The sequence below is a fragment of the Pundamilia nyererei genome, unplaced genomic scaffold, assembly GCF_000239375.1.
Source record: "Pundamilia nyererei isolate P.nyererei 1_Seehausen unplaced genomic scaffold, PunNye1.0 scaffold00415, whole genome shotgun sequence".
NCBI lineage: Eukaryota > Metazoa > Chordata > Actinopteri > Cichliformes > Cichlidae > Pundamilia > Pundamilia nyererei.
This window is the reverse complement of record NW_005187816.1, coordinates 153,047-167,459: the sequence shown is the minus strand read 5'-3', so window position 1 is coordinate 167,459 and position 14,413 is coordinate 153,047. Positions and strand designations below refer to the sequence as shown.

General features: G+C 40.0%; 1 protein-coding gene across 1 annotated transcript; it reads left to right on the top strand.

Annotated features, from left to right (window-relative positions):
- The first annotated feature begins 8,073 nt into the window (after positions 1 to 8,073).
- Positions 8,074 to 9,285, top strand: LOC102202385 (hydroxycarboxylic acid receptor 2-like). Its single transcript, XM_005753253.1, has 2 exons — positions 8,074 to 8,610; positions 8,821 to 9,285. The coding sequence occupies exons 1-2, from the start codon at positions 8,074 to 8,076 to the stop codon at positions 9,283 to 9,285; spliced, it is 1,002 nt and encodes a 333-aa protein (XP_005753310.1).
- Positions 9,286 to 14,413: the final 5,128 nt, after the last annotated feature.

Here is a 14,413-nt window from a genome sequence, read left to right as displayed (position 1 = left end):
TGGAACAAATAAAACACTGAAAAAAAGCGAAATAATAACATTTCTAAGTTATCCGAGTGACTTATATATGATGTTTAACCTGAATAGTGAAAGCTGGAAGTCCGCTGTTTTCGCCGGCTTGAGTGACTGTTGAACCCCCTGCTAGCTATCGAGCGGGTGGGTAACAGACGTCCCCGAAAAGGTCAGAGCACTTTTGCAAATATGTGATGTCTTGATAAACAAAGCAGATATTTGAAGTTTACACGGTTACTTTCTCGTCTGAAAATATATTTAAAATTTTATTTTGTGACCCAGAAAGATTAATAATAGTAATATTAAAATTAGTAGCGGCCGCCATTGTTAGAAAATGGAATTGGCTGGGCCATGCTATGAATTCTGGGATATGGTGGGCCATCCTTCAAATCTGGGGAAAAGGAGGACGCATGTGTCTACCGGATTCGGAGGAGTCGACAGATTGGGACAGCCTTCGTTGCGTCGCTGTGACGTAATCGGCCTTCAAATGCGGCCACAGGAGGATGCAGCCTACGTTTTGGGACATAGCTAGTCTATCACCCTCTTCCTGTAACCACTTCCTGGGTCTTGTTTCAGGGGCTCATAAGTATTTTTGTCACTGAGCAGTGAAACTTTTTTCTCAATATAGTCTTTTTGGTTTAGCAAAAACCATGTGCCTACCCTTGTCTACCGGAAGGATGATAATGTTATTGTCATTACTAAGTGATGTGAGTGCCTTCCTCTCCTCCATACTTATGTTGGATACTGGGGGCTTTGCATTGGTGAGACAGGCAGAAAACTTTGTCTGTAGTTGCTCTGCTTCCATGTCTGCAATGTTGGTGTTTCAAATTGTTGTTTCTGTAGCTGTGATCAGTTCCAGTTGCATCACAGCAAAGTTCAACCCTTTTGCAAGAATGTTTTCTCTGCTTGGGTGAGCTGTCTGTCAGACATATTTTTCACCCACTGGTCCACATCCTCATTGTGGCATCCTTCTTCTCCTCTGGCCACTGAGGACACTGTGTTTGTATCTTCCTGTGGTTTCTGACGCACAACAAGTAAGTCAAACTTCCTTCGTTGCCTGGTCTTAGACTTCTCATGCTGTGCTAGACGAGTCTTCTCGATGAATCCAAACACCTTTTTGAGAATATTCTCATCTAGAAGCATTGCAAGTCTCTGTTGGATCCACTCCACTTTAAATTTTAGCAAGTCAATGGTAAAATCTGAGCAGCTGGTGCTGTGCCTTATGTAGGCTTTTGGTTGCTCGGTGGCCCTTAACTGAAGAGCTCATTTGCAAACTTTTAGGAGTAACCTTGTTTATGTCTGCATCTGAGGCTGAATCTCAGGTTTTTCCTGTAGTCAGCCATCTTACGTGTTGTTTGCTCATACTGACGTACAAGCTTTAGCCAGTCCTTGCCAAAGTGGGTTGAAATGGCTTGATGCATGCTAAGTCATCCAGGTAAGGAAATCCCAAAAGGTTGATTCTGTTTATCTTGACATAGCGTTTTCAGTGGGAGACACGTTTCGTCAGTCATCCAAGTGACTTCATCAGTCACTTTGATCAGTGGTTGTTGATCAATGGTCATGACAATTTGCATATTTATGATCAAGGAACTGACTTCATATCCCATTGTTCATTCAGTGGGCTAGTTTCAGTTATTGTGCAAATGTACTCTTTATAAGATTGGGGAAACCTGGAGTCAAGCCATAGCGGCAGATGCACCATTGCCTCGACATCTTTCTTTGTTGACTTTCAGCTGCATTGTTATATCAACACCCCCCCATTGTGCTGGTGATCCACCGACAGGTAGCTGGTGATACGCTGTGCTGGGAGAGTTTGAAGGAGAGAAGTTCAGGCACAGTGGTATTAAATGCCAAACTAAAGTCCACAAACAGGACCCTGGCACAAGTTCCCTGGGCGGTCAAGATGTTGCAGGATGTAATGCAGTCCCATGTTCACCGCATCATCCACCGACCTGTTTGCCTGGTAGGCAAACTCTTTCAGCTTCTGGGAGTAGATCCTTTTAGCCGCTTTGATTTCCCTGGTCAGTGTGCTCCTGGCTTGCTCTTACAGGGCCCTGTAACCGCTTCTGTAGGCATCCTCCTTGGCCTTGGTTCCTGCTTTGCTGCGTTAGTCCACTTCTTCACAGTTTTGACTATAGACTTGGCACGTTTTAGTTATTGCCTATAAACTGGAATAAGATGGACCAGGCAGTGATCAGAATGTCCCAAAGCTGCCTGGGGGACAGAGCAATAGGCATCTTTTAATGTAGTGTAACAGTGGTCCAGTGTCATGTTGTCCCTGGTGGGGCAGTCTATATGCTGTCTATATTTAGGAAGTTCGTGGTTTAGATTTGCTCTGTTAAAATCCCCAAGGACAATTGTAAAGGAATTGGGGGATTTTCTTTCCAGGGTGGTAATCTGGTCAGCCAGCTCGCACAATGCGTTGTTCGGGTTGGCCTGAGGAGGGATGTAAACTCCAACAAGCATGAAGGAAGGAAACTCCTACGGTGAATAAAGTGGTTTGCAGTTGATGAAAAAAGTTTTCAGGTTTGGGCCGGAGTATTTCTGTAACACTGTGACAGCAGTACACCAACCTTCGTTAATCTAGAAGCAGACTTCACCACCCCTTGTTTTCCCTGAGAGCTCCGTTTTGCGGTCTGCCCGGTGAAGTTGGAAGCCTGGCACATTTGAGACAGCGTCTGGGATTCGTTCATTGAGCCAGGTTTCAGTAAAGCACAGGGCAGCAGAGCGTGCAAAGTCCTTGTTAGCCCGGTTTAAAAGCAGTAATTCCTCCACTTTGTTTGGAAGAGAGCAGAGATTCGTAAGATGAATGGAGGGGAGTGCCGTGCGGAATGCCAACGTGATTTCACCAGTGCACCAGCGCGGGTCCTCCGTCTGCGTCTCCTTCGAGCGCCACAGAGAGCTGCTGTGCCTTGACTAAAATCTCCAAAAAACTTTCCAGGTTTATGAAAAAAGGATAAAAACTATTTTGAGATGACTGTCTGATGTTTAGCAGTTGATCTCTGGAAAAAAAAGTGATGTGGTCTGAGTGACCAAATGTACGGAATATAAACAAAACGAAGGAAAGTGCAAGAGAGCGCAGTACCAAGGCTGCCATCTGTGGTGCCACTTTGATTCAGACCATGTTGTTTTTAGCAATGTGAGATATGAACTTATTAACAGTCTTGAATTTTTTATTATATTTGGAAAATGTTGCGGTTTGAGGAAAGATAAATAATATTTCAGATTTTAAAACCTCTCTCTGATGACTTCCTGATGAGTCAAGAGTTAAAGCTCACTTTGTGTTCTCCCAGGATCCTGTGATAGAAAATACATGAACAGTCAATTACCAGCAGCTGTTGCTTTGTAATACTTTAAGGCTGACAAAGCTTTGAGGCTTTAGAAGCGACAGCACCTCCAGACATAATATTTTGAGTGTCAGGGATAAGTTCACCTGCAATCTGCAATCTTTCAAATCTCTATTAAAATCACTGACAGCTACAATTTTATTATACCAAGAGGCTGTTTGCTTGAACTAAATCTTTGCCTGTCACATAAGAATTGCTGTTACCACGCCTACTTACACTAAATTTCAAAGCTGCTATGTTAATTATCTCCAGTCTGACAGGCAGCAACTTGTCCAGCTAAGTACCAACAGCTGAAAACGCACAAAGTAATCATCAGTAGATGAGACTGCAGACTAATGCCAGAATGTAATTTAATCTCAATACTCAATTATTTCAAATAAATACAGAAAACCAATTACAAACAGATGGTCTTTGACAGGTAAAATGAGGATTAGTCATCAGTGGTAATTTCCCAAATGAAAGGAAGTGAACTATCAGCTTCCACATTATTGTCATATTTTTAACTCTTGCACTGAAAAACTAAATTTAATGTGATAGAACTGTTGAGGTACAGAGATCCTTAATGCAATCGACCATGTAACATCAGTGGTACCAATTCTCCAACCCACACACTGAAGGAGTGAGCAGGGTTCACTGCTCAAAGAATACTAAAATTAGCTTTTCATCAATGCAGGATAGTAAATAATTATTGAAGTATGCCTCAGATATACTGCAGTTTCACAAGGTTCCCCTCTGTTATGCATCAAAAGGCCATACAAGGTGTTTCAAAAGCCAAGCGGGAGAGTTGGTGTTGTGAAACATGTTTCTTTAACCAATGTGAAGCAGTTTGTTAAGCAATGCTGCAGAATAGCTGTCAAATCAATAGTTTGTGGTGTAAAGAATGTACAGGTGTGGTTTCATTCATTTAACCAAGAATTTTACATGCCAATAAAAACTAATAATTGCAGCATTGTTAAAAGCTACTTAAGTGTATAACAATGTTTTTATGTTTATATATATATATATATATAACACCCAGCACGCCCCTGTTTATCCTTCAAGCTCGGGTCCTCTACCAGAGGCCTGGGAGCTTGAGGATCCTGCGCAGTATCTTAGCTGTTCCCAGGACTGCGCTCTTACAGAGATCTCCGATGTTGTTCCCGGGATCTGCTGGAGCCACTCGCCCAGCTTGGGAGTCACCGCACCTAGTGCTCCGATTACCACGGGGACCACCGTTACCTTCACCCTCCACATCCTCTCGAGCTCTTCTCTGAGCCCTTGGTATTTCTCCAGCTTCTCGTGTTCCTTCTTCCTGATATTGCTGTCATTCGGAACCGCTACATCGATCACTACGGCCGTCTACTGCAACCGTAGTGCTGCATTAACATCATCTAGCAGACCTTCTGAGGGTACTTCACGTAATCTTGGTAACCGGCTACGGGGGATCCAGGTTTCAAGCTTGGCCATGATCCTATTTTTCAGGTCAGTTCCTCTCGCACTCAACGATCCTTCTCCTATCGCACTTGGGGCTATGTACCCAATCTACACAATATTTTCACGGACCGGCCTTTAAGGTGTCGCGGATAAATACAACAAAATAAAATGATACGACCAAGACAAAAAGTGTGGTATTTTGTAAATATAATAAGAAATGCAAATTTACTGTGTTATTGTGTAACTTTATTAGCAGCGTCCTCCTGAAATGCACCAACAACATTGACAGTAACATCCTCCTCTCTGCCCCTTAATGCTCTCTGGACGCTATGGTAATGCATAAATATTTCTTTCAAAATAAGATACACAACTACAACACGGGAAAAGACCCAGGGAAACCAAGTTAACGATAAAAACCTTGGAAACCAGTACCCCGGTACCGCTGCTCTATTGAACTTGACTGCATGCTGAGGTGGCAATTCAGCCATTTGATTCATGTTACAGCAGCTCATGAGTAAATGAACATGGTGCAATAAAAGTACTTTTAGAAGTAAATTTTTCCAAACATTAACATTTACTTAAATTTACTGGAGTAGAGTTAGGGGTTGCCACTTCAGCATGCAGGGTTAACTCTGTTTTTTCTGTTCTGAAAAAGGCCTTTTTCAGGGAACACAAAATGGTTAACAATTTAAAGCTGTTCTGCAGCAATTGTGGTTGACCAAGCCTTAAAAGCTGGTGCTACTAATTCCTACAGGTGTTTCAAATTGCCTGGATTACTCTGCCTGGATAAAAGTAGTGTTGGAACACACCTTGGTACCATATGTTCGTGAGCACCAGTAGAACAGTATTGTACTGCAGAAAGTAGTGTGATGCTACAAAAATGGTGAGAAAAAGGCAATTAACAATGGAAGAAAGAAAGACCCTCATAACATTAAAAAATTTAGGTATTTCTTCCACAGAAATTGCAAAGAAAGTCAAGGTGTCACTGAGTAGAGTTTCCTTCACAATCAAAAGCACTCAGAAACTGGGGCAAACTGTGACAGGAACAGGTCTGGCAGACCCAAAGCCACAGTTGAATCAGAGGACAGGTTTCTGAGAGTTAACGGCTTACGTGATAGGCGGCTCACAGGACAACCATTTCAAGCACAGCCTTGATAGTGGTCGTGGTAAGCAAGTCTCAGTTTCAACTGTGAGGAGAAGACTTTGAGCTGCAGGTTTGACAGGACGAGTTGCAGCAAGAAAGCCATTGCTAAGATGTCAGAATAAGACAAAGAGGCTTGCCTGGGCCATGAAACACTGTCATTGGACTACTGAAGACTAGAAGAAGGTATTATGGACCGATGAATCATAATTTGAAATCTTCGGTTCACCACGCAGGATCTTTGAATGCCATCGAGTATCAAAGGGATGGTTCCACAGTGTTGGCATCAACTGTCAAACATGGAGGAAGAAGTTTGATGGTCTGGGGCTGTTTTGCTAAATCCAAGGTCGGTGACTTGTACAGTGTGAGAGGCACCCTGAATCCTACCTTAGTTATGTTGTAATAGGTGTAGGCTGCTGGGGGATTCCCATCATGCACTGAGTATTTCTTCTTTAGTCACCTTTCTCACTATCTATGTGTTAATAGACCTTTCTGCATTGAATCATACTTGCTATTAATCTCTGACTCTCTTCCACAGCTCATCTTTTGTCCTCTCTTCCTTCTCTCACACCAACCGGTTGCAGCAGATGGCCCCGCCCCTCCCTGAGCCTGGTTTTGCCGGAGGTTTCTTCCTGTTAAAAGGAAGTTTTTCCTTCCCATTGTCGCCAAAGTGCTTACTCATAGGGGGTCATATGATTGTTGGGGTTTTCTCAGTATATATTATTTTAGGGTTTACCTTACAATATAAAGTACCCTGAGGCGACTGTTGTTGTAATTTGGCGCTGTATAAATAAAATTCAATTGAGTTGAATATAATCAAACTAATCAACGTTAGTTAGTTTAAGTACAACGTTACAACTGAATGCTAGTGGACTCAGAAGTGGGCTTGAAAATCTGGAAACAGCAGGTTAATGTCTGACAGGCTACAAATATTGATTAAAAAACATTGATCACGTGGTTTTACAGTATTGCTCTTAATATTTTATAAAAGCAGAAGCATCTACATCTAAGTTCTCTATTGACAGTGTTCTCTCTTTCAAGATACTTTTATCATAAGAACATTATGCCTTAATTTTTTATATGTTTTTAAACAAAAAGAAAAATTAAAGATAGTAAAAGAAAGTTAAAAGACTATTTAAAACTGTCTTTCAGCCAGTCTTGTTAAAATCATGAATAGTATTGTTTTCACAATGACCCTGGAGGGAGAATCTAACTCTTTAGAGATGCTTGGACTTGCTGAAGCAGTGAAGGCATGCAGAGCAAAGTGAGGCCTAAGGCCAATACACCCCCCACCCACCCCCACCCCGTGTTTTTCCCCAAACATCCCCAAGCGGCATTTTTAGCATCTGCATAAGAGGCCTGCACTTTTAAAAGTGATACAAACGCAAAAATCTCTGAGCTGAGATGCTTGACAGCTGTCATTCTAGATAAACTAAGTGACACAGTAGCTTGGCAAAGGCAAGATGGTTAATTCTTTCTCAAAAACCTGAAATGTTCCCACAATGTTTCCCCATACCGCTGTCACGCTGTCAAAAGTCAAGCTGGTGCTATCAGTGCTTGTTTTAACTTGGTTACACAGACCTTGTCAGGGCTTAACGAGGCTACACAGAAAGTTTGTTTACATGCCATGATTAAAAAACAAAGGTGCTTTTGCTTCGTAGTTAGATGTTTGAATTGTTTGTATTCTATATTCTATATCTATTTTACAAGTGAGTTTTGGTCTATGTAAGTCCCGTTGGTCTAACAGTGCAATAACAGCTGGTGACTCACCCCCTCGTGCAATAAGGAGGAGCTACAAACTGGGGGCAGAGCAGCAGTACAAAAGAGATGCCTACTGTACCTGCACACTGACTTACTTCCAGATTTAACTGGAACTGGTACTGACTTTCGCCTGAAAGGACATAAAGTAGCAATGACTCAAGGACTGAAAGAAGAAACCTAAAGTTTTAAAAAGGACCAAAACTAAAGACACCGAGGAAACCTGTTTGACAGGATTTCTTCTGTTTTGATTGCAGGATGGAACTCGATCTTTGAAGTGATTTCCTCTTCACTTTAGAGACAATGCTTTGCTCTATGCTTCCAGGGTAGAATCTGTTTCTGTTTTCAAGCTTGGAATTAATATTTGCTGACCCCCAGGCAATTTGTTTTTTGACTGCTAAAATGGAAAGCACCAATGGAACTGAACAACCTCTTGAAGACGATGAAGCTGCCGAGATACAAGTGTACAAGTTCTATGCAGCCGCAATAATTGTGATTTTTATCTTGGCTTTGCCTCTGAATGCATCTGTCATCCACCTCTTTATTTTCAAGCTAAGGTTTTGGAAATCCAGCACAAATAATATCTTCCTCTTCAACCTGGTTTTGGCTGACATCCTCCTGCTGATCTGCTTGCCCATAAAGGCCTATACCTTCATCCAGGGAGTTAGAAATAGTAACAATGACGCTGTCTGCAAAGCCATGCTTTTCATGTTGTTTTTAAACCGTGGAGCTAGCATCGCCTTCCTAACAGCGACTTCCATCCATCGGTATTTTCATGTGGTGCACCCTGGTCGAAAAAGTCCCCTAAAAGCGCTTAAGAAGTCTCCACAGATCTCTGTCCTCATCTGGGTGCTGCTTCTGCCTCTCACCATCCCCACCATGCTCAAAAACTTTGACTGCTCTTACAGCCTCATTAAAGAAAATGCTACCGTGATCAAGGTAATGCTTACTTGTTTCATGCCTTATTCTCTCTTACTGTAGACAACACGTGCATAAATTAAGGTCATTGTGTCTTAATACTTATAACAGTTTAATAAGAGTTTAATTTTGTTTTAAATCTAGGAATCCTCCACAGCAGTCATGCAAAGTGATTTTTAAACAGAGGTTAGACTGCTGACATTCCCTTTTATTTTTATCCCCCTATCTAAGGATGTGGTGGATGGCATCAGAGAGACTGTAATCTTTACTCAGATCCTGATCCCGTTTGTCATCCTGCTCTACTGCACTGTGCGCATCGTCAACCGACTCAGGAAAAAAACAGTCGGGGATAGGACCAAGCTGAAGAGAGCGGTATTTCTGGTCACTGCTGTCATGGTGCTCTTTTCATTCTGTTTCCTCCCCTGCACCATAGCCAGGATGGTTCTGCTTACCATTCGGGTCAAAGATATGCCTGATTACATCGAGCACAAAGCTGTAGTGGCCTTTGATGGCCTCGTGGTCCTCTCCTACATAGACTGTCTGCTCGACCCACTTGTCTACTGCTTCTCTAGCACCAAGTTCAAAGCACTTTATCTATCCAATTACTTCCCATTTTTAGTAAAAGAAACTCCACAGGTCAGCTCAACAGGAAAGTCAAACAGAACTACAACTGCTACTGTCATTTCATGTTTATGAAAACAAAGAAGGGAGAGTTCCCATACAGAGTGTGGTTTCACTCTATAGTAGCCGCAGGTTGAAAAAAATGGTTCAATGGTTAAAATGTGTTATGAGGACAAGGCATATATATATTTGAATTCCTACTTTCTTAAGATTTTCAAATATACAGAAGTAAAAAATGAAAAAATATATTAGTTTATCAGCCCTATGGATATAGCACAGGGGTCAAAATTTGAAATTTCTCTAAGAGAATGCCTCCCAGCCAAAGTATGCACATCTGTTCTTCTGTCAAATTATACCAACACAGCTTTTATCTAAGCCACAACAGTGAAACAAGTTTTTGTTTTTCACACCATCTGTTAGATAACATTTAGGGGATCTTCAGTCTGCAGGTGATTAATACGTCATTTTAAAAGTACATACAGGGAAATTATCATGACATGATCATTTCCAGCTCATAACAGTTCAATATAATAATTCTTTTTTATATTCATATTTATTTTGTCTTATACTGGGCCATGTAGCAGACATTCAGGTTATCCACAGTCAGAAGTAAGTCTCGCTCTCAGTCATGTGTCTTCTGATTGGCTTCACATCATCAAATGGTGGAATGAGAAGGATCTACACAATTTTAGGCAGGTGGCTTTAACATTGTGGCTGGTCGGTACTGAACTGTTTGTGATGTGTGAATAGAGATATGTATATATATTCATCCTGAGATTATTTCTAGTAAATGGATTACGGTATGTTGGGAACACCTTGATGATACCACCTTGAAAGCTCTGCTCACAAAGTGCCACGCCCACAAACGACTCTTACAATGTAAAACGTGAGTCATACACTCAACCTGAACTAATCTTCACCCTGACTTAGTCCCAGAAATCCCAGCATTTCTATATAAGTCACATGGGTGAAATTACTCACCTTAATGACACCATCAGTAGATGTAGCGCGCCGAGTGAGGGTATGTCTGGTGTAACTGTCTGTCAGTAAATAGACACCTCCCTGATTTAAGTAGTCAATAAGCTGGAATCTGGTGAGTCTATGCTTTCTGCTTTCATCTACAATTTAAATCATCTGTGGGTTAACAATGAGTCACTGCAAGGTACAAACACTTATGCACTTATTTGGCATAGCAGTATTTGTTATAGTTCTTTGTCATAAGAAAATAATGAATAACTACAAGTGTAATAACTGAGTTAAATAATTCTTTTATGTTATGGGTAAAAAACAAACTGAGGACATTGATACATAAGCTAAGGCAAAAATGTAAATAATAAGGAGACAGAGTTAGAAGCAATAAATATTAGCACCCTACAGTGATTACTTTGTTTACTTGTCTGAAAGTTGTGTAAATGTGACATTTTGAAAATATTATTTGTTTATCTGTGACCCTAATGAATTCAGCTGCAAAGTCAATATGCTTCATTCTTGTGTTACCATATCATTCAATCTGCATTTTACATTTAAAAAGTACATTTAGAAATCCACACTAAAAAATGGCCTTTTGATGGATGACTACACACTCTGGACATAAAGAAAAGAGAGTAAAAGAGTAGGAGGGAGTCCTTACCTTCCTTGAAAGGAATCTTTGCAGAGTCCTTATTATTTATTTCTGGCCTTTTGAACCAGATGGTTAAAAAACATTATTACCATCCTGCTAGCTTTCCTTTTGGGGCTGCCAATATTTGGGTTTTTTGGTATGCAGGAAAAAACAACAACATAATTCTCCCCATCAGCACAAATATGAATACAACCGTGCCTTTTTTGTGGATAAGAATTACATTATATTATTCAGACTTAAATCACTTCACAAAAAGTGACACTTATTGTTTTCTTAGAAATTCCGAATGTTTTCATACCCTAGATATATTGTAGCAGTAAATTAAGTTGTGAAAAAGATTAACACAAGTTGGCATTTTATATTTTTTTTACATGAGGCATTTTGTAAATATTTTGTGTATTTTTACTTCTGCACCAACATGTTAATCTTCATTTTCTGCTGATGGCACATCAGAAATTTTGGTGTACATGTATATGTGGATATATGTTAATATATTTGCATACAACAGCTAATTAAATTAACAAAAAGAAAACATTTCCATGATGTTCAGATGTGGGTGAAAACACATTCAGGCCAAAATACAGCTCCTCTATGGGGTTATGAGTGAATGTCACTGTTGTGACAAGTGGCTCTATTAATTAATTAATGAGGTAAAAAGTGTCAAAAAATTGCTGGTTCCACTCTTAACGGAGAGCTAAAAGCCTTTCAGTGTATATTTGTGACTGAAAATGATGGCACGGATGGAAAACTTCTGGAAGCCTTTAGTAACCACAAAAGACGACTGTAATGTATCTAATGGTGAACTTTAAACTCAATCTGCCAAAATGATTCATAATTATTACCATTAAAACTTTTTCTTGGCCGTTTTGTCTCTTCTTGCACAAATACGTTTGAATTTAGACTCAAGAAAAGAAGAGAGACAGATCAAGGGTTGCTGGGATACAAGCAGTCAAACATGTGGTTATGGCGTGTTGACACATGTAAAAAGACCAGTTCTGACAAGTTTTGGCAGACATCAAATTAGAACACATTACGTAGCTTTTACTGACAGAGATGACACTGGGATTTCTAAAGAATGTGAGACCATGTAAAGAAATAAGATAAGAAGAGACTGTATCTGAGGGAAAAACATGACATTGAGATTTTAGACAGAAAAGGGAGAGATATGCCATTTACTGTTTACTGTATATAACTACATACATTAATATTTTTTCAAATATAAATTTTGTTTTAAAAAAATAGTTAATTTTTTCCTTTCATGTGACATGAAAACACTTTTTTTATTTTTGCGGCCAACATGTTGTCAAACTAATGACTGAGAGGGAAAAGAAGTTGTCTCATTTTAACTGTTAGCAGTAGTTTGCACACCACGGCAGGTACTCCTAAATGTAAGTAGCCTCTCAGTAGGTCAGTGCACTCAGCTTAGCCACAAAAAATGCTCGTTATTGATTCATGGAACATGATTAAAATCTAACCCAACAAGGTTTCTTCCCAGTCCCAAAATCTACTGAAAGAAGCTCGACCCACAGTGACATCGTTCAACATCCCACACAAGCCACAGAATTGCTGCCAACGCCTTGGTGCCAAAGAACAGAGAAAACCCTCTGGGATCCCACATGCATGTCCATACCCAGATCTGTTACAGTTGTTTTGGCAGTAGGATAGGGACCTAAAAAGTGTCAGGCTGCTGGTATTAACGTTGTGTTTAATTTATAATTTAGATGTTGCCTGGTTAAGTAATACTGTTTGTTGCATTATCTGTACTCTATGAGATTTATAAAACTAAATCTTTTTTTTTTTTAATTAGCTTAAAATACAGACAGACTGAGATGTAGGAATCATTGCAAAGCAGAGATAATTCACAAGCAGACAGTCAACCGGTGGCTATGTTAGCGGCAGGCCTCTGGGTCCAGGCTTGTCCAAATATTTCTCTGTGCTCCTTTAACTGCAGTTTGTTACAGCTGTTTTGGATTCTTGTACACATGCTCTTCGAAGTTATTTAGTTTATGTCTTGATGTAAGATGTTTACTTTGTTACGCCTCATTTTATTTTGGCAGTCTTTTGTTCCCTGTGTTTTGCATTTAGTTTTACTTCATTTATCTTGTTATCCTGTGATTGTTTGGACCTGTTTGTTTTCCCTGTTCCACATTCTCTTGGGGTCCAGGGTATAGTTGGCCGTTTTTGACTGCTTTTGATTTTACCTTTATATTTCCCCTTAAAAAATTGTTTTCTTTGCATTGTTTGTGGTATCGTTGCTTTCAGTACAACCTCATGTCTAAATTTACAGTTATTTTTTCATGTTAACATAGTGTATTTATACAATTGGCCTAAAATAACACAAAAAACCTAAAATTCAAGCAAGTAAGTATTTTTTATTGTGAGAACCACAAACATGTTAAATGAATCATTTTCATAACTTCATCAGGTAGTGGCCTCCAGCTCACACTGGAGCATCTTGCAGCCGAGGGTGACATGACAGGAAAGAGAATCAGCACCTCCAAGTCTGAGGTCATGGTCCTCACCCGGTCAAGTGCCCACTCCAGCTTGGGGATGAATTACTGCCCCAAGTGTGGAGTTTAGGAATCTTTTGTCTTGTTCACGTTTGAGGAGAGAAGGAAGCTCGGATGAGAGATGAGATTTGCTCATTCAAATCAAATTTTACCGTAGTTTAGTTTTATTTCACGATAATAAATCAATACAAGATATGAACTCTTATTTATTCTCCTTTCTTTTAGCAGCTGCTCTGGAGAGTATAGTGATGGTGGTTTTGATATGAGTCATGTCTGTACGGAAGAAGCATGTTTTTTATTAAAATATTACAAAATATTACTGATTGTCTATTTAACTTGAGTAATGCTGTTGCAAAATACTCACAACTTGCTGTAACACTAAAACATATTTATTTTTAAACTGCTCTCACATTATCTTGGTAAGAACTTATAAATAACATAGCAAAGAACAGGGAAACAGTCAGAACCCATCTCCGATCTGAAGGTGCAGGGAAGCAATCCAGAGCAAAATTAACCTGGTCATTTACATGGTAATTTCTACGATGCAAATGAATTACACTGTAAGACACTATGAATTAATTTCCCCATACCAAACAATAGTTTTCCCATAGGTATGGGAGTCGAGAACCGGTACTTGCAGAAAATCGGTTCCCAGTAGTCCAATTCCTGCTTCCTGCTCCAATTGTCTGCTTGATCTCAGTCCCGCTTATCGGTTCTTGCACTCACACTCACAGTGGGATGTAAAAGTTTGGCCAACCTTGTTAATACTTATTTTCCTGTATAAATTGTTGGTTGTTACAATAAAAAACGTCAGTTAAATATATCATATAGGACAGCAGTCCCCAACCTTTTTTGCACCACGGACCGGTTTATGCCCGACAATATTTTCACGGACCGGCCTTTAAGGTGTCGCGGATAAATACAACAAAATAAAACTATTACCGGCACCGAAAAAAGAAGATTTATTCATAACACACGTGAAAAGACCCAGGAAAACAGAGTTAACGATAACAAAATAATGCTGAAAACCGATAAAAACCCTGAAAACTATACATTTCACACCTGAGCCTCA

Coding starts and splice junctions, on each gene's coding strand:
- LOC102202385 (XM_005753253.1), top strand. CDS start 8,074: ATGGAAAGCACCAATGGAACTGAACAACCTCTTGAAGACGATGAAGCT. Junction 8,611..8,820: donor AAAATGCTACCGTGATCAAG/GTAATGCTTACT, acceptor CCCCTATCTAAG/GATGTGGTGGATGGCATCAG.